At 39.3% G+C, this 22,957-nt stretch overlaps 2 protein-coding genes across 5 annotated transcripts in view; one reads left to right on the top strand and one right to left on the bottom strand.

Moving 5' to 3' along the window:
- fam227a (family with sequence similarity 227 member A) overlaps window positions 1-11,041 on the bottom strand; it is a 32,911-nt gene extending 21,870 nt beyond the window's left edge. The window contains exons 1-5 of one of the 4 annotated variants that reach the window (XM_062982930.1): window positions 10,472-10,547; window positions 5,512-5,684; window positions 4,578-4,725; window positions 2,747-2,832; window positions 65-143 (exon numbers count right to left, since the gene is read on the bottom strand). In XM_062982930.1, coding sequence (XP_062839000.1) covers window positions 65-143; window positions 2,747-2,832; window positions 4,578-4,698 — 286 coding nt within the window. In that variant the 5' untranslated portion in view covers window positions 4,699-4,725; window positions 5,512-5,684; window positions 10,472-10,547. Of the gene's footprint in view, window positions 1-64; window positions 144-2,746; window positions 2,833-4,559; window positions 4,726-5,511; window positions 5,685-10,471; window positions 10,607-10,813 lie in introns of those variants that run through there. The other 3 variants (XM_062982929.1, XM_062982928.1, XM_062982931.1) reach the window with 3 other exon arrangements.
- Window positions 11,042-11,078: 37 nt separating this feature from the next.
- Window positions 11,079-17,606, top strand: cby1 (chibby 1, beta catenin antagonist). The gene is made up of 5 exons (XM_016993692.2): window positions 11,079-11,174; window positions 12,874-12,989; window positions 14,143-14,248; window positions 15,433-15,548; window positions 16,106-17,606. The coding sequence occupies exons 2-5, from the start codon at window positions 12,912-12,914 to the stop codon at window positions 16,184-16,186; spliced, it is 381 nt and encodes a 126-aa protein (XP_016849181.1). The 5' UTR covers window positions 11,079-11,174; window positions 12,874-12,911; the 3' UTR covers window positions 16,187-17,606.
- Window positions 17,607-22,957: the final 5,351 nt, after the last annotated feature.

Genomic DNA, 22,957 nt, shown 5'->3' with positions numbered 1-22,957 from the left:
ATTTTAATGAAAACTTTGGAAGATGTTAGAGCAATGTTACATTATCAAAAGTAATTATGCTTACCTTTTATTTTGCTCACCCCTTTCCCTTTTTTAAGACCCCTTTGCAGTGCATGTTTCTTAAGTGCTGCATCATCAATCACCTTGAAAGACAAAGTAAGAGACAGGGATGGTTACACACTAATTTTCTATAAACTACTGGAATCTAATATCATTGTGGCAGACTGGAAAAGCAAAGGTATATAGGCCCGATCTACACTGACCATTTAATGCAGTTCAAAACTAGTTTCAAACTGTAGTGGCTAGACATGCCCACAAAACACATGAAAGAAAACCCTCAATGTGCATTAGGGTGCTGTAGTTTATGTAAACACCATCCAGGTCTCAAACTGGTTCCAGGATTTTCTATCTGCACAGCAAAACCACTTTCTTCAATACCAGTTTGAAACTGACTTAAGCCATCAGTGTAGATGTGCCCATAGAAATATATTCATTGCCTTGTTATTTTCTAACTCTTGTTACGTGAAAATCTAATTCAAGACCAAGCAATTTTCAGGAATGTCACAGTATAATCCTGGTCCAGCGAGGAATTTTGTGAGTTCCAAAAAGGAAGTTGTAATTCTAACCAGATATAATCAGGAAATTGAGAACAATGAGCTCACATCTGAGTAAGCATAAATAAAATGACACCACACACCTGTTTCTCCTTTTTGCTTTCTCTCACACTTCCTACATTTTCCCCACTACTTTCCCATTTCGCTGTTCCCCTCCCTGCTTACTTCAAACTTGTTAACTTTAAACAAGCCGCCTGTTCAATAAATTTGGGATTCAAATTAAAAAGGTAAGTGCTTTGTTCATACATACGGACACCATGAAAGGTCAAGTACTGTTAAAGGCCACTGATTTCAAATGAAAAACAAAAATACTAAAACTTTTTCCACTGAAATAATCTTAGCTGAAATCATGTCCTCAATTACTACCCTTTCATACATTTAATTTTCTTTTGGTCAAGCTTAAAGAAGCATGTATGTCTACAAGATGAGTACCATATATACTCGAGTATAAGCCGACCCGAATATAAGCCGAGGCACCTAATTTTACCACAAAAAACTGGGAAAACTTATTGACTCGAGTATAAGCCGAGGGTGGGAAATGCAGCAGCTACTGGTAAATTTCAAAAATAATAAAATTAGATACCAATAAAATTACATTAATTGAGGCATCAGTGGGTTAAATGTTTTGAATATTTACTGTATTTCAAAGAAAAACAGTAAACTAACTCTATAAGTGGAAAAGCAACAATAACTTTATAATAATAATAATCATCAACAACAGCTTCATTTGTACCCTGCCCTATCTGTCTCCCCCTGGGGAACTCAGCCCAGCTTCCAACATAGTAACAGGCAAACATATAATGCCTACATAAATAATGCAGAACTAGATATAGATCTATCATTATATATACTAATTTCACATGTAACCTTTGCAAAACCTCTCTCTATGTGCATTTTCCTCCTGCAATATTTGTAAACCCTATTTATCAATGTTTATATCTATCTAGACATCTATGTGTGAGTGTGTGTGCGCGCACGTGCATTTTCCCTCTGCACTTGCAAACATGTGATGGTAAAATTCATATAAAATTAATATATAAAATTAATGTATACATATAGGAACAGATATACAGGTACAGGGAAATCTCTATCTATATTTACATATGATTTGCAAAGACCTGTAAACATATGAGGGGAAAATTCATATATTAATGTATTTGTAGGGGGAACATCTATATAAATATTTAGAAGCTTTGGGGCATGCATTTACCCAAGGAAGAAATGCAAGCAAAGCCCCCCTAAAAACAACTTTGTCCTCTTTTCTCCTGCCCTTTCCCACCTCTTTTCTTTCTCCCTTTTTCAAACTCTAAAAGTAGCCAGAAAAGGCTTTTTAAAACTTCTCTCCCCCGCCCAAAAAACCCCACCTCATTTTTGTTTCCTTAGGAATAAAACGAAATACACACCTTCTGTTGCTCTCTTTTCCCTCCTTCCCTCCCTTTGGACTCAAATGTTCTTGCAATAATAGTAGTAGTAGTAGTAATAATAATAATAATAATAATAATAATAATAATAATAATAATAATAATAATAATTTGCAAGAATATCTTTTTTCCTTCCCCTTCTACCCATGCAATCTGGCTTGCAAGGGTTTTCTCACATTCTCCTTTCGCTTTTGAAAACATTCGCTTCTTGTCGCTGTCTCTCTCTCTCTCAAAAAAAATAAGATAACCAGCCTGGGAGGAGAAGCAAAGGAGGGAGGTTTTGGAAAAGAAAACATACTGTGGCCTCCAGGCTTCGGCTGCTGGCTTGACCTTGACCCGAATATAAGCCGGGGAGGCTTTTTCAGCTCATAAATAAGGGCTGAAAAACTCAGCTTATCTTTGAGTATATATGGTATGTATAATCTGATAATAATCTGCTGTGTTGGATTGGCACCACTTTTACTTGACATCTAATTTTGCTCCCTGTACATACACGTTCAAACCTTTGGAGCATTTAGATATATGGTACTTGGTGCAAGAGTAACATGTGCCTCAAAGATACCAACATTTGACGTCACTTCCACTTAACAATATGACATTGATTTCCACTTGTTAGAAAGGCTAAGATACTCCGAAAAACCATACTATGTCTGGAAAAAAAAAACAGAAACCCCTGAGATTTCTTACACACTATGCTTCAATGACACTTACTACATCACTACTGTCATATCTTTTCAGTCCCACTTCTAAATTAGCAATTTTCTTGTTCACTTTTGCTATACTGCCAATGACATACACTAATAGTTCTTGGTTAAGGAATCTTCTGTTACATTCTGAATATGTATTTAAGAATTTCATATTGCTATTCTGATGTCTTCTTGCCCATTTCTTTTAATAATCTACAATTAGTAACTTCTAGCCATTTAAAAACTACATAACAATTAAGATCTGGTACTTGGGATTTCTTGTTTTCCTTTAAACCCCTTCTGATTCCCTTTCCCTTCTTTTTCATGTACTTTTAGAGTGCAAGCCTGCGGCTTGCTTTTATTGCTTTGTAAGTCAATCTGGGAGCATTATTATTATTATTATTATTATTATTATTATTATTATTATTATTATTATTATTATTATTATATTTATACCCTGCTTTTTATCTCCTGGAGACTCAAAGCAGATTTTGGATGAAGACCAGGTGGTAAATGCTCCAAGTAGATACATTTTATAGATTGGTTATAATTAGTATTATGATGAGGTAGAAAGGTGATTGCATGGGTAGACAGAACAATGACCTAGTCCCGCTCTCCAGTTCCATATAAAATGGTTATTGAACACATGGAAATCATATATTGAATAATATAGGCTATAGGCCTGTTTGTATGACACAAATAGGTCTTCATGACAAGCCGGGTTTTACATAAATACATTGGTGGTTGTGTTGCAGGAACTTAATCCTATGTGTTCTGGAAAGAGGAGGAAAACTTTAGGAAATGTAATACAGTAGAGTCTCACTTATCCAAGCCTCGCTTATCCAAGCCTCTGGATAATCCAAGCCATTTTTGTAGTTTTCAATATATCATGATATTTTGGTGCTAAATTCATAAATACAGTAATTACAACATAACATTACTGCATATTGAACTACTTTTTCTGTCAAATTTGTTGTATAACATGATGTTTTGGTGCTTAATTTGTAAAATCATAACCTAATTTGATGTTTAATAGGCTTTTCCTTAATTCCTCCTTACTATCCAAGATATTCGCTTATCCAAGCTTCTGCCGGCCCGTTTAGCTTGGATAACTGAGACTCTACTGTAGTAGTCCCTCCAAATGCTAGACTCTGTGACTAGGGGTATTTTCTTTCTTTTTATAGTTTTTTGTTGAATTCACTGGTGTCCATTTGATAGCTCATTTAATGGCTCACAAGCAGCTAATGGGTCACTGCTGATTTCTTACCATGTACTATATCAAATGCTCAGGGTTAACATTATTCGTTTGCCTCCATTGGATTGACAGTTTTGCAGGGCTGGTTAAAATTATTTTTATTTTTCATGACTAACAATCTAGAATGGCTTAAGATATTCCCAAATTTGTGATATCTTAATTTCTTGAAACAAGAGTAGAGGAAGCACCAAATAACTATTTCCTTAACAGTAGTCATCTTTAATTTAAATCAAAACATGATGGTTAAGGCTATAGCAACTAGCTTTAGTGAATAAACATGTGAAGCAACTAAGACATATGAAACAGCCTAAACAGAATGATTTCTAGGCATTTTGGCATAAACAGATTTTCTATGAAAACACATTAAACAAATTTATTGTTAACTCTCAGTCCCTTGGTTCTTATATGGACTTGTGGAAAAACACATGATGAACACTATGATGAACACTAGACCTAATAGCACAAAACTGCATGATGCCACCACTAGATGTGCTTTTTTAATTTACAATTTCAAAATAAATTTCAAAATGAAATAAAACATATTTGTACATGTACACAAGAATTATCTTTATTAAATATTTACCATGGGAACAAAGGATACAGCGTGGTTTATCATCTAATTTACAAAGGAGGGGATTACTTTTCTTTCCTTGGGTTTCTGATGGAAATGTCAAAAATCCCTTTAAAGGGCTCACAAAAGATTCTGTATTTATAAGCTCCATCTTTCCTCTTAAAATAAGAACTAAAGCCTAAGGAGAGAAATGACATACATATTTCCATTAAGACCACGTTTCCATAGTCTCTCACACCAAAACACAGTCACTATTGGATAAGATTTACAAATCATGATTAATCTGGTTTGATTTGAGCTATAGAGCTATTTTACGATTCATAATACTGAAAATGAAGAGATTACCAGAGAAAACATTTTATCTCATATAAAATTTAGTGAATACAAGAAAAGGGAACCAGCAGGAAATCCTGTTAATTTCTTATAGTTGTAACATGTAGAAAAGAGGCAGATGTTTGTAGGTTTAGAAGTTTACAAGATATTCTTAGCAGAAAACCAAAAATACTATTTGTGATCTTACTGTTTACCACTGATAATTTTTTAAAATAAGGTATTGAAAGATTTTATCTTTCTGGCAAACCACTATCTCTGCTGTTGCTGTTTGGTTTGAATCAAACATGCAAAAACATTCCACATAGGTGGAGATATTTTTAAATATTTTAACATATTTTAAGTATTTTAAAATGGATACTCTCCGTTATAATTTTAAAACATCAAAACTATATGTCTTACTACTGCAGTGTTACAATCATGAACAATATTCCTTGAAGTTTAAATGAATGCTTCCATAATGGAGGGCTTCTATCTCTACCACTTACAAAGCACTGTGGAGCCATTCTATTTTCATTTCCTTTAAGCAGGAGTGGAGAATCCAAGGCCACCAAGCCAAACCTCTGAGGTTAATTGCTTGTTACCATAACAGGCAGTCCTCGAGTTACAAACATCCAACTTACAAACTACTCACAGTTAAGAACGGGGGTGAGACAACTGGAAGTGAGAGAAATCTATCCCTCGGAAGGGAAATATATTCCTGGAAGAGTTATCATGGGGAACAGGTATCTCAAGTGAAGCTTTATCACCAATCCTTGTTTTCACAACAAGCCAATTTCACAGGGCCAGAAAAGGAGGTGAAATCTTCTGAAAAGGGGCAAAGACATCAAATCAAATACCACAGGGGTGTTAACCTTTCCCTATGCTATCTGAAGCACTCTCTCTCTCTAGCTTTGGATAGCATAGGGAAAGGTTAACACGTATACATATACATATGGCTGGCGTTACACTTAAGAAATGTACCTGTTCTGACTTTTATACAAATTCAACAAGAACAAACATACAGAACCTATCTTCTTCGTAACTTAGGGACTTCTTGTATATAGCGAAGTAGTTCCTAACTTTTGGATGGATTTTCTTCCATTCTGAAAGACTGATATCTCTCTCCTAAAACTTAGCTATTGATAATAAAAGCTTCAATATAAAACATGATGGACTTTTTGCTTCACTCTTCTTCATTTGGACACAGCCATCCTTGGAATGTACCCCCCCTTCAAATAGCTGCAACATTGGATTTGACTCTTAATTTCTGCAGGCCTGTGAAGGGGGAAAGGATCACATGAAGGTTTCTTAGGAACTGGGAGAAACAGCAGCATGAAAGGCTATGGCAAAGTCTTACCCATGTTTGCTCGAATCTAATGCACAACTGAATTTAATGCGCACCTCAGTTTTCAAACCCTGAAACCAAAAAAGGGATTTTCTGGCAAATGTAATGCGCAGCAGCAAAAAGTGTATTCTTTGTAATTTGAATAAAAATGTGCGCATTACAGTGACTGCCTGCTTAGGATTCCTTATTTAAAATGGGAAAAGATTTGGAATAATAAATTAAAATATACATATTCATATGACCTCAAACAAAATTGGTATAAAATGATGTACCAGTGGTATATTACACCCAAGAAACTATCATAATGTTATAAAACTGTCCCGAATAAATGCTGGAAGTGCGATACACAAACACAAACACAGCAAGGACCAAGTACAGAGAGCACAATAATCCCAAATAAACAGTTCGAGGGGAGGTCACAGGGGCTTACATGTCTTTACACTAATGCTCAGAGCATGGGAAATAAGCAAGACGAACTCCAACTCCTAGCACAGCACCACACATAAGATGTCATAGGCATCACTGAAACCTGGTGGGATGACTCCCATCACTGGAATTTAACCATTGAGGGCTATAACCTCTTTCACAGAAATAGAACAAAGGGGAGAGGAGGGGGAGTAGCTTTATATGTCAAAAACAGTTACGTTGCAGAAGAAATGCAAGACTGTAATCCGGGAAACCAGCTTGAAAGCATCTGGATAAGAATCAAGGGAACCGGGACTCAAAAAGATCTTGTCGTGGGTGTCTACTACAGACCTCCGAGTCAGGATGAAGGACTTGATGAAGCCTTCTGTCAACAGCTGACCAAACAGGCACAAAGAAGAGATATAGTAGTCATGGGCGATTTCAATTATCCCGATATCTGCTGGAAAACAAACTCAGCCAAGAGTACAAAGTCCAACAAATTCCTCACTTGCCTTGCAGATAATTTTATGGTCCAGAAGGTAGAAGAGGCAACAAGGGGATCAGCAACTCTTGATCTAATCTTAACAAATGTGGAAGACCTGATCAATACAGTTGAAGTGGTTGGATCCTTAGGGGCAAGTGACCATGTGCTCCTGCAGTTTGCAATACAAAGGAATGCTGAAACTAAGACAAGTCAAACACGCATTCTGGACTTTAAGAGAGCTGACTTCCAAAAAATGAAGGAATTACTGAACGGCATTCCATGGACGCCGATATTAAAAAACAAGGGAGTTAAGGATGGATGGGAGTTTTTCAAAAGTGAAATACTCAAGGCGCAAATGCAAACAGTGCCAACAAAGAAGAAAAATAAGACAAGTGCAAAGAAGCCAGAATGGATGTCCAAAGAACTTCTAACTGAGCTAAAGCTCAAAAGTGACATGCACAAGAAGTGGAAAAGGGGAGAAATCACCAAAGAAGAATTCAAACGTATAGCCAACTCCTGTAGGGAAAAGGTTCGCAAGGCTAAAGCGCAAAATGAGCTCAGGCTTGCCAGGGACATAAAAAACAACAAAAAAGGTTTTTTTGCTTATGTTGGTAGAAAAAGGAAGAAAAAGGAGGCGATAGGGCCACTGCAAGGAGTAGATGGGGTGATGGTGACAGGGGATAGGGAAAAGGCAGAACTGCTTAATGCCTTCTTTGCCTCGGTCTTCTCACAAAAAGAAAGCCATCTTCAACCTCAGCAACATGGAATGGACGAAGGATTGGGGGAAATCCAACCCCAAATAGGGAAACAAGTTGTCCAGGAACACCTGGCCACTCTAAACGAATTCAAGTCCCCAGGGCCAGATCAGCTACATCCAAGAGTATTGAAGGAACTAGCGGAAGTTATTTCAGAACCACTGGCAATCATCTTCGAGAGTTCTTGGAGAACAGGAGAAGTCCCAGCAGATTGGAGGAGGGCGAATGTGGTCCCTATCTTCAAGAAGGGAAAAAAGAACGACCCAAACAATTACCGTCCGGTCAGCCTCACATCAATACCAGGCAAGATTCTGGAAAAGATCATTAAGGAAGTGGTCTGCAAACACTTAGAAACAAATGCGGTCATTGCTAATAGTCAACACGGATTTACCAAAAACAAGTCATGCCAGACTAATCTGATCTCTTTTTTCGATAGAGTTACGAGTTGGGTCGATACAGGGAATGCCGTGGATGTAGCATATCTAGATTTCAGTAAGGCCTTCGACAAAGTCCCCCACGACCTTCTGGCAAACAAACTAGTAAAATGTGGGCTAGACAAAACTACGGTTAGGTGGATCTGTAATTGGCTAAGCGAACGAACCCAAAGGGTGCTCACCAATGCGTCGTCTTCATCATGGAAAGAAGTGACAAGTGGAGTGCCGCAGGGCTCCGTCCTGGGCCCGGTTCTGTTCAACATCTTTATTAACGACTTAGACGAAGGGTTAGAAGGCACGATCATCAAGTTTGCAGATGACACCAAACTCGGAGGGATAGCTAACACTCCAGAAGACAGGAGCAGAATTCAAAACGATCTTGACAGACTAGAGAGATGGGCCGAAACTAACAAAATGAAGTTCAACAGGGACAAATGCAAGATACTTCACTTCGGCAGAAAAAATGGAAATCAAAGATTCAGAATGGGGGACGCCTGGCTTGACAGCAGTGTGTGCGAAAAAGATCTTGGAGTCCTCGTGGACAACAAGTTAAACATGAGCCTACAATGTGATGCGGCAGCTAAAAAAGCCAATGGGATTTTGGCCTGCATCAATAGGGGAATAACGTCTAGATCCAGGGAAGTCATGCTCCCCCTCTATTCTGCCTTGGTCAGACCACACCTGGAATACTGTGTCCAGTTTTGGGCACCGCAGATGAAGGGAGATGCTGACAAGCTGGAAAGCGTCCAGAGGAGGGCAACTAAAATGATTAAGGGTCTGGAGAACAAGCCATATGAGGAGAGGCTTAAAGAGCTGGGCATGTTTAGCCTGCAGAAGAGAAGGCTGAGAGGAGACATGATAGCCATGTACAAATATGTGAGGGGAAGTCATAGGGAGGAGGGAGCAAGCTTATTTTCTGCTGCCCTGCAGACTAGGACACGGAACAATGGCTTCAAACTACAGGAAAGGAGATTCCACCTGAACATCAGGAAGAACTTCCTCACTGTGAGGGCTGTTCGGCAGTGGAACTCTCTCCCCCGGGCCGTGGTGGAGGCTCCTTCTTTGGAGGCTTTTAAGCAGAGGCTGGATGGCCATCTGTCGGGGGTGCTTTGAATGCGATTTCCTGCTTCTTAGCGGGGGGTTGGACTAGATGGCCCTTGAGGTCTCTTCCAACTCTACTATTCTATGATTCTATGATTCTATGATTCTAGGTTCTTTCTACCAGATGTGGTGAAGCTGTAAAACAGCTAAACAATTTTGGAGACTTATACATGCAATAACACAGAAGATACTGAATATAAAATTTGCAATGAAACCAGAATATTTTCTGCTAGGAATGACTGATATGAAACTAGACAAAAATCAAGAAATGTTAATTACCTAGCTACTGCAGCAAGAATAAGTTATGCAAGAAAATGGAGAAATAAGGAAATACCAATGAAAGAAGAATGGTTAATTAAAACGGTGAATATAATGAATATGGACTGTCTTACAGTTTTTGAAGAAATATCAAGGCATGATGACTAAGGCAACAGATTACTTTATTTAAATAGTATTTGAAACAAGAAAAATGAAGATGATTTTATAATGTTAGGAGAAGTTATGGATAGATAAATCTGAGATGGAGTATGAAAAAAAGAAACAGATATGAAACATTATAAGAGAACTAAATACCAGTACAAATGAGATTGGAAGTCAATAATACCCTTCCCCTATTGTATCTATTCTATATTGTATATATAACATTTTCTACTTTTTTTCTTTTTTCCTCTCCCTTCCATTTCCCTGACCCACCTGACTAGATCTGCCTTTTAATTACTGTAAACATATATTAAATATAAGATTCCTTCTTTAGAAACAAAAGTGTTAGAACAACAATGCTTCCAGCAATGGAAAAGAAAACCTTGGGGTGCATCTGTGCTGTGGAATGAATGCATTTTAACTGCCCTGGATCAATGCTATGGAATCATGGAGGCTGTAGTTTTATGAGGTCTTGAGCCTTCTCTGCCAAAGAATGCTGATGCCTCGGCAAACTACAAATCCCAAGATCACATAGCACTGACCCAAGGCAATTGAATTAGAAAGGTCCATCAAATAGAATAGTATAGCCAAGGCATGGGCAAACTGGTATATACTGATATTATAATACGCTATGATAGATACGATAGAGATAGGAGAGTATACACTACCGCGTGGCTTCGAAGCCTATTCGCGGCTCTACCCTGCGGTTACACAGTCCAGGCTCCCTTTCAGGCCTACACTACTCTAGACCGGAAGTGGGGAACGTTCGGGCCTCGTTCAGTTCGCTTCCTTCTATCACCAGGGCAACCCTATGGGAGAATAAACCATTTATATCCCTCGGGGGGAAAAAGTTAACAGCAGGAGCTTGTTATCATTCCTAAATTAACAGTGTGGATTAATGTCTCCTTTAGTCCAGCCACCGAGGATGACATTATTCCCTGTTGTTTTTAAAAACGCTTTCCTTTCCAATTCACCCCCCCCCCCCGTGTATAACAATGGTACAGTCCTACCTCAGATATTCCCCATCGCTCCTTTTTTGGCGGCGGTTTGGGACGCTACCATTTCATTAAGAGAGAAGGAAGGGTAGGCTTTCTGATACGTGCTTGATTCGCCGTCGAATTTCTACCCTCGAAAAAGGTGATTAGTTATTTTCAAACTTCTAAAAATTGTTTTTAGTGGTAAGGATTCGTGTTTTTAATGTTAATTTACAGATAATATCTTCTTTTGTCATAAGGTGGAATCGTCCATCCCTCTTCTCTAAATGGCCTCGCCTGCTGTGGGGACGCGTCCCCCGGCTACCGCTAGCCGCGGAGTTCTAACAAATCGAGTGAAAGTGCGCATGCGCCAACTGGTCTCAAAGGCTATAACGGGGTAAGAAGGTCCATTGGGCGACCGTTGGGTGTGATGGACCCTTGTTTGGGGGGTAGTCCCTCGCTAGCATCCCACATTTTTCATTCTTCTCTATTTATTATGGGAGACTTTCTCCACATAGCCCCCTCCCTATGCGTTGGACTACCTCCCTCTTAATGCTTAAAGTGATGGGAGTTGTAGTCCAACACATTAAGGGGGCGCAGATTGTGGGGTCCCTGTGGTGCTGTCCCTTGAACAATGGGTTCAGAATATCAGGTTTCTAGAGCCCAGATTTTGTGTGATAGACAAGTGGCCGAAAGTATTAGAATTTAGGGTGCATCTGCACTGTAGAAGTAACGCGGTTTGACACCACTTTAACCACCATGGCTCAGTGCAGCGGGATCTTGGGGGATGCATTGATTCCACTGTGTAGTAGATGCACTCATAGACAAGATAATTCAGTCTTGCTGCTAAATACCTTAAAGGCAGGACTGGCTTGTCTGATATTAAAAGCTAAGCAGGGTAAGCCCTGGTTAGTATTTGGATGGGAGATCACCAACAAATCCTTATTGATATTTTAAAGCTAATTGTATTGTTTTAATCTACTTCTGTAAACCACTCCGAGCCAAATTGGGAGTAGCGGTATACAAGTCTAATAAATAAATAAATGCCAGGCTCTATAGCAGGCATGGGAAAACCTTGGCCCTCTGGGGGTTTTGGACTTCCAACTCCCACAATTCCTAACAGCCAGTAGGCTGTTAGGAATTGAGGGAGTTGAAGTTGAAAACCCCAGAGGGCTCAAGTTTGCCCATGCCTAGTTTTGCCTGTTCTTTAATTCTAGCATGGTGACAAATTGTCTCTGAATAATTACAGTTTATATTTTTTGTTATTTTGATTACTATTGTTTAAGTCAAATGGCATCTCTGCAGGCCATGAACCACTCAATTGCTTTTTGTACAGGCTCAGAGTTATGGATCCTGATAATTGTAGTTTGGCGAGGCTCCAGCATTATATGGCAGAGAAGGCAAATGGTTGTGTGAAACTACAATTTCCATAGCACTGAGCCATGGCAGTTAAAGTGGTATCCAATTGCATTAATTCTGCAGTGTAGATGCATCCGTGACTGGCTGAGAGAATTGCACCATTGCTTTTGGATGCTTAATGTACAGACATATTAAAATCTTATGTAAAAATACCTTTAGGCTATGCGTATAAGGTAGAAGTGAAACATGCATACATTTTGCATTTACACCTGGGTCCTATTTTCTATGGTAATACATGTATGCAAAAACAGGTACAGTAGAGTCTCACTTATCCAACATAAACGGGCTGGCAGAATGTTGGATAAGCGAATATGTTGGATAATAAGGAGGGATTAACGAAAAGCCTATTAAACATCAAATTAGGTTATGATTTTACAAATTAAGCACCAAAACATCATGTTATACAACAAATTTGACAGAAAAAGTAGTTCAATATGCAGTAATGCTATGTAGTAATTACTGTATTTACAAATTTAGCACCAAAATATCATGATGTATTGAAAACATTGACTACAAAAATGCGTTGGATAATCCAGAACGTTGGATAAGTGAGACTCTACTGTATTTCAAAATCTGAAATAAAAAACCATTCTGGTCCCAAGCATTTTGGATAAGGGATATTTAACTTATATTAGAATTATAGCAGGTGAACTTTGCTTCTGTTACTTTCTCACTAGATCAGGCAACCGGAGAAAGTGTTTAAGGCTGAGAAGCCATGCCCCTTTTTGGAAATACATTCAGTCCAAAGAAGACTCCACCCAGAAAATCCGCTTCACTTTCCAATCTACACTCGGTGAGTTCTGGGACAGGAAAGGCCAGGCTTCACATTTAGTGTATCCTATACATTTGAACCAAGACCCCCAGTTTCCATAGTCACTAACTGTAGTTTGCCTTGGAGACCCATATCCAAAATAGAAGCTTAGAGAGGCATATTTAGTCACTGTTAATCTGCTGCACCTCATGGGTGATAAAGTAGATGCTTTGCTTATACAATTATAGGGTGGGCCAAAGGGAGTCCTATATATGCTGTCTGTAATGTTATGATATTGGACACCATTTAGGAGATTTTTCACACGTAATATCAAATTCTTTCCTATACTGTATATATTTATTTATTATTTATTACATGCATTTATACCCCGCCCTTCTCCCCAAGGGGACTCAGAGCTATATACTATATATGAAGCTATGGTAATCTAAATTAGAAAGAAAAAATACATGTTTTATTAAATGTTGAAACCCTTTTGTGACTTTTTGTCACCACCTCTCAAGCCTCCTCTATTTAATGATTTGTCTATTTATAATGTGTCGGTATATTTTCTGAAGTGTTTGTCTTCTTTGGTTTGCAGTTTTCTTAGCTCTAAACTGCATTCTAAACAGTCATGTGGGAGGGGCTGCAGACCATGTGACTGTTTAGATTGCAGTTTAAAAGGATGACAGTTGAGGAATGACAACTGAGTCTGTTTGAGTACAGAAGCCAGTGTTAGAAGTTAGAAGTCAGTTGAGGCTTGAGCTCTTTGGAAGTAAACGGTTATAAAGGAAAGCTGTGCAGAGCAATAGTTTTGAAGAGACTGTTAAAGACTATAAGCTAAAGATACAAACTGAAATGTTTTAAAGTTTAACCTGACAAGAAGTGTACCTGAACATTTAAATAAATGAAGTTGTGAGTAAAATAGTTTATTTTAAAGATGTCTATTTGAATCTTTATCTGCTGAGAGCACAAATAGAAAACAGATATTTACGTGCCTGCTGATCTTCCATTACTCAATAAACCAAAGGAACACTCCTGAAACTCTGCTACCCAATAGGTTATGATCCTAACAGGTCATAATCCCCAACAGATTATGATACTAACAGGTCATAATCCAATAGTCCAGTACCTTTGGCCCAGAAATGAACAGGGATGCAATACTTAGAAAAATGATGCATTGGCCTTTTCCCTACAGCTGGACCGATCTACCCGTGAGATTGAGCTGGGACTAGAATATGGCACTCCTGTCATGAGTCTTACTGGACAGAATCTGAAATTTGAGAATGGCATGTGGATAGCAGGTGAGAGGAAGCAGACATTTTGTAAGTCAAGCTGTGAAAGGAGCAAGGTCTTGCTTCTCCTTTCCAGGACCTCAAAAAATACAGCTATTATCTGGTGCTCTCTTTCTCTGTATCTTTGAATACTTTTAGGTCAGGGATGGGCAACTACCTCAGAGAAAGAGGCTCCTTGTGCCTCTGGCTGAACTCACAAGGCTGTGCCCATCATTTTGGGTTCCCCCCCCCCCCCCAATGTCCCTCATTTTGTCTGATTTCAGCAACTGGAATACTGAGCTAAGAATAAAATTTACATCTAGCTTTGGAAAAAGAAATCCTCTTCTGGGCCCAAAGGGAGGAGGGCTTCAAAACAATATTGCCCTCCCTGCTCCCTACAGGGTATGTAGGCCATTTCTAATGTAAAATACATTTAAATTTCTTTAAACATTGAGGTAGGGAACTTTGGAGGCAAATGGCCTTCAGGGTTGAATGTAGAGCAGTAGTTCCCAACTTTTTTTTTTTACCAGGGACCACTCCAACATTAGTACCAAAAGAGTTAGGAATAAGTTTTTTAGTCAACTTTAAATTTGGTTTGGTTATTTGGGGTATTGGTTCAGGAAATTACATTGGATAGACCACATCAGCTCTAGTTTCTGATACAGAACATATGCCATCCAGTAGCCGCAATCTGCTCACCCACAGAAAACCATATTTAATAATCTAGAGCCACAGACCTTATTTTAGGTCTCATGGCCCGCAGGTTGGGAACCACTGATGTAGAGCATGGGCTACATTTTCCCACTTTTGCTTTAGGTTTTATTGATCTCAGTTATTTTAGGGCCAGGTGTGACATTTGCATTGTAGTCTCAGGGCCCTTCCACACAGCCATATAACCCAGAATATCAAGGCAGAAAATCCCACAATAATTGCTTTGAACTGGATTATCTGAGTCCACACCGCCATATATTCCAGTTCAAAGCAGATAATATGGGATTTTATTTAGCTGCGTGGAAGGGACCTATGTCAATGTTGGTTCTAAGTTTGTCCTTCCTCTACCAAACCTCATTACTACCGATTTTCTTCCTGAAAGACTTCTGATAGAGTCTCTTAACACATACTAGTGTTTGGTTACTATTGGCCAAGACAGGACCACACTTTGGATGTATCCATTGTAGGGTGGGGTGACTATATTGCCAGTTTCTGTCTTCCAGAATCATTAGGGGGCACTGGGGACCAGCGAGAGACACAGCGCCTTCGCAGAAGGAACCAGCAGCTGGAAGAGGAGAACAATCTGCTACGGCTGAAAGTGGACCTTTTGTTGGATATGGTGAGAAGGGGGCCATTTGCTTCTGTCTTTTATTCTGTTACACGTATTAACAATGCCCTAATGTTAATGTTGTCATCAGTGCAGCTTTGTCAGTGGTCTGTAATAGCATTTGAATTCCAATATAACTGTCTCAAGTAAGTACAACTTTAATTTCAGAGACCTAGCTGCCCAGAAGATCGCTCTCCCCTGCTAATGCATCAACTGCAAAGGAATGTTAGATGTCTTCTGAAGGGAATATTTTAGTACAGAGGGTGACAGCAGGTGTTCTACATTAACTGAGAATAAAATTTGCTCCAGAACAAATCCAAAAGCTCTTTTGAGGATGGTTGTATTACCTTAAAAACTAAAATGTTTTATTTGGCTTAGACATTTGTGGACGGCAGCCCATTTGTTCCTTTAGAAATTGATGTTTAAAAAAAGAGATCCCTAAGGCTACTAAATCTAAATAGGAAAGCTTTTGCTAGAAAACAGAATTAAAATAGTATATCTTTTTCCAAGCACAAATACACCATTGGAAAATGGTATATCATGCCACTGTCATTTTGCTTTGTGTTTAGCTTTCTGAGACAACGGCAGAGTCCCACCTCATGGAGAAGGAACTGGAAGAAATGAAAAATTACAGTCGAAGGAGAAAGTGAACAGCAGGATAGAAGATACGGGGAAGGAAAGAGTAGGAGAATGTGGTCAAAAGGAACTACCCCAACAAACGTTGAGGCCACATCTGCCTTGGAAGACCTGGCTGTCTTTGTCCTCTTAAAGGGCATGTAGCCAAGGTGCCAAGAGACATGTATTAGTAAGTTCTCCAGTCTTGTTAGGAAGCAGCTGTTCCTTTTCTTCCTTCTGGAGCTTCTGTCTAAATATTCTTGAATATATCTTTGCAGCACACTTTTACTCAGGTCAATTGCTAGTGAAGTGCTTAATAAATAATGAATGTGTGTCTATATCCAAAGTCAATGCAGCAGATACTTCTGCAGTGTGGATATTGAAAAGGAGAGGGGAGCACAGTCACAGCTTATATCTCCATGATCTTATTGTCTACGTTTAGACGACCACATTCTGGTTCATTAAATTAGAATATGCATGCATAAAACCCATTTGCCTACAATTCTAGTGTAGCTAAATTCTCTACCGTTTGTGCAAGGAACAATATACTGTAAGTCATATAATTGGGCTTAATCACAGCTTCTCATATCTAAACCATAGTTAAAAGCTTTCAAACAAACCAAAATCAGAGGTCAACTGTAAACCACAGTTTAAAACAGGATAGGAAATGAGCTGTCCTGCAGACATTGAACTATAAATCCCAGCACTCTTCAATATTGGTTATGCTGGCCACCTTTGGTAGGCCAACAGTATCTGGAAGGCCACATAATTCCCAATCCTAGTTTAAAGTATAGACATGACACAAAATAATGAAGTCCATATTCCTGGCTTATTTAATTGTTCTTGCAAGTGATACCTTAGTTTACTAGGCCACTACTGATGGTTTACCACAATCTCTGTAGAAGACAATTGTCTTAACATATATTTCAGATTGAGGACCTAGCTGTGAACTTGAGTAGTTTGGCTGAACAACGTGACAGACTTCTAGTTTTGTAGGGCCTGTTATTTAAACTGAGATGAACATAAATAATATGAAATATCTTGATAACTATTTTAAAAGTTGCATACTATAGTCAGTTTATAATCTGACTATAGTATATAACTGAATTTCAGTTGTGCTTATTGCAAAGTTGACTGAAGTACAGGATTACAACACAGAGCAGAAGTCTGAGATGTCTGCCCAATTTGGTGTTTTCTGTTCTCTCGTGTCCTAGTGCTATTTATAAGTTAAAATGTTGATTCCTTTCATAGTTCGCCTTATTATAAATACCGATTCATTCATTTTCCTGTGTTGTAGTTTGGTTTTTTGTCTTGGCAAAAAAAAATCTCATTTTGGATATTTATATATTGTTTATATTTTCTTCTATTCTTATGACTATGATGTAGAATGTTGGAATTAAATGGCTTTGTCTATTTTTATACTTTTGAAATAAAATTATTGCATTGTTTTTATCATTTCATTGTGTGTGTATTTTATTGCATACTCAGGTGATTTTTAAAAATAGAAAACACCTGTTGTTTTTTAAGAATAAATTTGCTAAAATCATGTATAACCCTCAGTGGCCTACAACTGCAGTGCAGCTGGATGGCACTTTGCCATGGTCCAATCCTATGCAATCCTGGAAGCTATCTTACAAAGCCTGTAGCCTTCTCTATCAGAGAGTGCTGGTGGTGCCCCCATCAAACTATGACTCCACAGCACTGAGCATGACAGTTAAAGTAGGGTCTAATTGCATTAATTCTACATATGAACCCTAAATCATCATCATCGGCGATCACTCGTGTCTGAGTATGATTGCCTTCTACATGTAGGGTCTTGGCAATGGGTCCGTAGGTGACCATAGAAACCTATTCTTGATCCGCATATTCTTCCTCAGTGAGGACATTGATTTCCAGATGGAAGGCAGTCCGGGCCAGGGTTAGCTTGACGTGCTTTCCTCTTGACATGTTTCTCCCTTTCGCCCTCCATTTGTGCCTCTTCAAATTCCACAGCACTGCTGGTCACAGCTGACTTCCAGTGAGAATGCTTAAGAGCCAGGGCTTTCCAGTTCTCTCTGTCTATGCCACAGTTTTTAAGGTTGGCTTTAAGCCCATCTTTAAATCTCTTTTCCTGTCCACCAATGTTCTGTTTTCCATTCTTGAATTGGGAGTAATTTAGGAGACGATCGGGCGTTTGGACAATGTGGCCAGTCCAGCGGAGTTGATGGTGTAGGAGCATCGCTTCAGTGCTGGTGGTCCTTGCTTTTTCCAGCACACTGACATTTGTCCACCTGTCTTCCCAAGGGATTTGCAGGATTTTTCAGAGACAACGCTGATGGAATTGTTCCAGGAGTTAAGTGACATCTATAGACAGTCCATGTTTCGGAGGCGTATAACAGGGTTGGAAGGACAATCTATATATATAAAAGAGTGATGGCATCACGGCTATTCACAAAACAACAAAAGTACAGGCCCCCCAACCTCAAAATTTGACAACACAACCCATCATCCACGCCTCAAGGTTGATACAACAAAAAGAAAAGAAAAATAAAGTCCTAATTAGAGGGAGAGCAATAATTTTTTTTATCCAATTGCTGCCAGTTTAGAGGGCTAATCTCTGCCCACTTGGTTGCCTAGCAACCAAAGGACAGCCAGGTTTCAGTTAGGGGACAGGCATTTTTAGGCCTCACTTAGACTTCTTCCACAGATTATCTAATTTGCACTGGATTATATGGCAGTGTAGACTCAAGGCTCTTCAACACAGCTATATAACCCATTTATAATCTTATATTATCTGCTTTGCACTGGATTATCTTGACTCCACACTGCCATATAATCCACTTCAATGTGCATTTTATACAGCTGTGAAGAAGGAGCCACATATAATCCAGTTCTGAGCAGATAATATAAGATTAGAAATATACAGTAGAGTCTCACTTATCCAACGTAAACAGGCCGGCAGGATAAGTGAATATGTTGGATAATAAGAAGGGATTCAGGAAAAGCCAATTAAACATCAAATTAGGTAATCGTTATACAAATTAAGCACCAAAGCATCATATTATACAACAAATTTGACAGAAAAAGTAGTTCCATACGCAGTAATGCTATGTAGTATTTACAGTAGAGTCTCACTTATCCAACACTCGCTTATCCAACGTTCTGGATTATCCAACGCATTTTTGTAGTCAATGCTTTCAATATATCGTGATATTTTGGTGCTAAATTCATAAATACAGTAATTACTATATAGCATTACTGTGTACTGAACTACTTTTTCTGACAAATTTGTTGTCTAACATGATGTTTTGGTGCTTAATTTGTAAAATCATAACTTAATTTGATGTTTAATAGGGTTATCCTTAATTCCTCATTATCCAACATATTCGCTTATCCAACGTTCTGCCGGCCCGTTTATGTTGGATAAGTGAGACTCTATTTATTTATTTATTTATTTACAGTATTTATATTCCGCCCTTCTCACCCCGAAGGGGACTCAGGGCGGATCACATTATAACACACATAGGGCAAACATTCAATGCCCATAAACACATCAAACAGAGACTGAGAGACACACACAGAGGCAAGTTAACCTTCTTCTGAGGGGATGTTCGATTCTGGCCACAGGGGGGAGCAGCTGTTTCATCATCCACACTGACGGCACTTCCTCATTCCAGGTCGTAAATTAGTTAATCTTGCCTCCCCACTTTATAAGTGGTACCTTATCTCCTACTTGATAGATGCAACTATCTTTCGGGTTGCTAGGTCAGCAACGAGCAGGGGCTATTTTTTATTTTTAATTGACGGGTGCTCACCCCGCCACGGGCTGGCCTCGAACTCATGGTCAGAGTAATTTAAGGCAGCTGCTCAACAGCTGCGCCACAGCCCGGCCCCTCTACTGTACTATATTTACAAATTTACCACTAAAATATCACAATGAATTTAAAACACTGACTACAAAAACATTGATTATGAAAAGGCAGACTGCGTTGGATAATCCAGAACATTGTATAAGCGAATGTTGGATAAGTGAGATTCTTCTTTAATATGAAATAATTACTGGGATAGAATAATGCAGAACAATATAATCTCTAAAACCAGGACAATAAATAAACAGGGGAATTCCACACAGGAAACAATCGGGGCCAGCTAACACCTCCCAACAAAGTATTCCCATCATCAAAGTCTGGCAAATCCTGTTTTCTCAGGGCCACAGACAGTAGAAGCACATAAAATATCGCAAACAACACCACTCTGAAAACAAGGGAATTCCAGACAGGAAACAATCAGGGCCAGCTAACACCTCCCAACAAAAAATTCACTCAGGGAGGAAACAGCCAGGCTTTAAAGCTGCAAGGCCATTACATCCTAATCATTTTTCCTAATTGCAGCATTCATACTTGCCTCCAACAGACAAAAAAAACCAATCAGAAATATTGTATATTCACAACCTTTAGGAAATAATATCCCCTGATGGCGCAGCGTGTTAAAGTGCTGAGCTGCTGAACTTCTGGACCGAAAGGCCACAGGTTTGAATTGGGGGAGCGGAGAGAGCCCCCACTGTTAGCCCCAGCTTCTGCCAACCCAGAAGTTCAAAAACATGCAAATGTGAGTGCATCAATAGGTACTGCTCCGGCGGGAAGGTAACGCCACTCCATGTAGTCATCCCACATGACTTTGGAGGAGTCTACGGACAACGCCGGCTCTTCGGCTTAGAAATGGAGATGAGTACCAACCCCCGAGTCAGACACGACTGGACTTAATGTCAGGGGAAAAACCTTTACCCTTGACCTTAACTACCACCGATTCCTCAATACTTTATCTCCCATACCACCAGACTTCGCCACAGCAACGCGTGGCCGGGCACAGCTAGTCTATATATATAAAATGATAAAGTTGTTTGCGCAGTGACTATAACAACAAAACTAAACATCCCAGAAATACGAAATTTGGCAACACAATGCAAAAGGCTTGCCTCCAGGTTACAACAACACAACCACACCACAAAACCACAATCCAGACCCACAAAACTCACAACAACGCATCATGCAATAACAACACAACTAAACGCCCCAGAAATACAAAACTTGGCAACACAACGCAAAAGCCTTCCCTCCAGGTTGTAACAACACAACCACACCACAAAACCACAATCCGGACCCATAAAACTCACAACAACGCATCATGACTATAACAACACAACTAAACGCCCCAGAAATACGAAACTTGGCACACAACTAAACGCCCCAGAAATATAAAACTTGACAACACAATGCAAAAGCCTTGCCTCCCGGTTGTAATAACACAACCACACCACAAAACCACAATCTGGACCCACAAAACTCACAACAATGCATCGTGACTATAACAAAACAACTAAACGCCCCAGAAATATAAAACTTGACAACACAATGCAAAAGCCTTGCCTCCCAGTTGTAACAACACAAACACACCACAAAACCACACAGGACCCACAAAACTCACAACAACGTATCGTGACTATAACAACACAACTAAACGCCCCAGAAATACAAAACTTGGCAAAACAATGCAAAAGCCTTGCCTCCCAGTTGTAACAACACAACCACACCACAAAACCACACAGGACCCACAAAACTCACAACAACGCATCATGACTATAACAACACAACTAAACGCCCCAGAAATACAAAACTTGGCAACACAACACAAAAGCATTCCCTCCCGATTGTAATAACACAACCACACCACAAAACCACAATCCGGACCCACAAAACTCACAACAACGCCAACACTTCCCCAAACCCTACAGTCACACTTGGCCTCCAAAAAAAACAATTGCAATAATAACAATGACAACAACAATAACAATAAGAATCAACACCATCACAGGCAAGAAGCAGCCAGTCACTGAGGCTGAGAGGCCAGTCAGTGCTACACTGGGCCTCCAAAAAACAATACAGTAGCATCTAACTTATCCAACCTTCATGACCACTACAACAACAACAATAATAAACACCTTCACAGGCAAAACAAAAAAAGACTATTGTACCACAATGAAAATATAAACCGCACTCAGCAGAATCAGACATTACAACTAACAACAAACCAAAGACAACAGGGATCTCAAGCAATTATCAATCAACACAAAAATTGAAGAAGGTAACAGACTTCAAATACTACTACTAATGTGAGTATAAAGAAGGTGGAGGTCACAGCATAAATACAACCTAATGTAGACTGACCAACACCACCAGACTCAGACACAGCAACGCGTGGCCGGGCACAGCTAGTAGCTTTATAAAAAAGCACCTTGGTATCCCTATGAATGACACGATCCTCAAACATTCTTCATTTGGAAGAATACTGCACTCCCAGAGCCCGGTCAGTGTTGTATTTCAGTATTTCACCTTTTGTGTAGAGGTGGCTGCCAAGGTAGTGGAAATGGTCAACATTTTCGAACATTACACCATTAAGCTCTATTTCTGGCATTGGAGAGGGATTGCCTGGTGCCTGCTGGAAGAGCACTTTGGTTTTCTCGATTTTCAGTGAGAGACCGAGCTTCTCGTATGCTTCTGCAAAGGTATTTGGAGTGGCTTGTAGGTCTTCTGAATGAGAACAGACTACATTGTCATCAGCATATTGGAGTTCTATAACAGATAATGTGACCATGTTTTTGGCTTTCAGTCTGCTGAGGTTAAACAGCTTGCCATATGTCTGATAGATGATTTTTACGCTGGTGGGAAGCTTCCCATCAAAAAGGTGCAGAATCATAGCAATGAAGATGGAGAAGAAGAACTCTTTTTTGCTGGAGGCAAGCGCGAATGTTTCAATTGGCCACCTTGATT

This window comes from Anolis carolinensis, chromosome 5, assembly GCF_035594765.1.
Source record: "Anolis carolinensis isolate JA03-04 chromosome 5, rAnoCar3.1.pri, whole genome shotgun sequence".
Classification (NCBI taxonomy): domain Eukaryota; kingdom Metazoa; phylum Chordata; class Lepidosauria; order Squamata; family Dactyloidae; genus Anolis; species Anolis carolinensis.
Note: the sequence above shows the minus strand (reverse complement) of the source record. Positions and strands in the feature narration are given on the sequence as shown.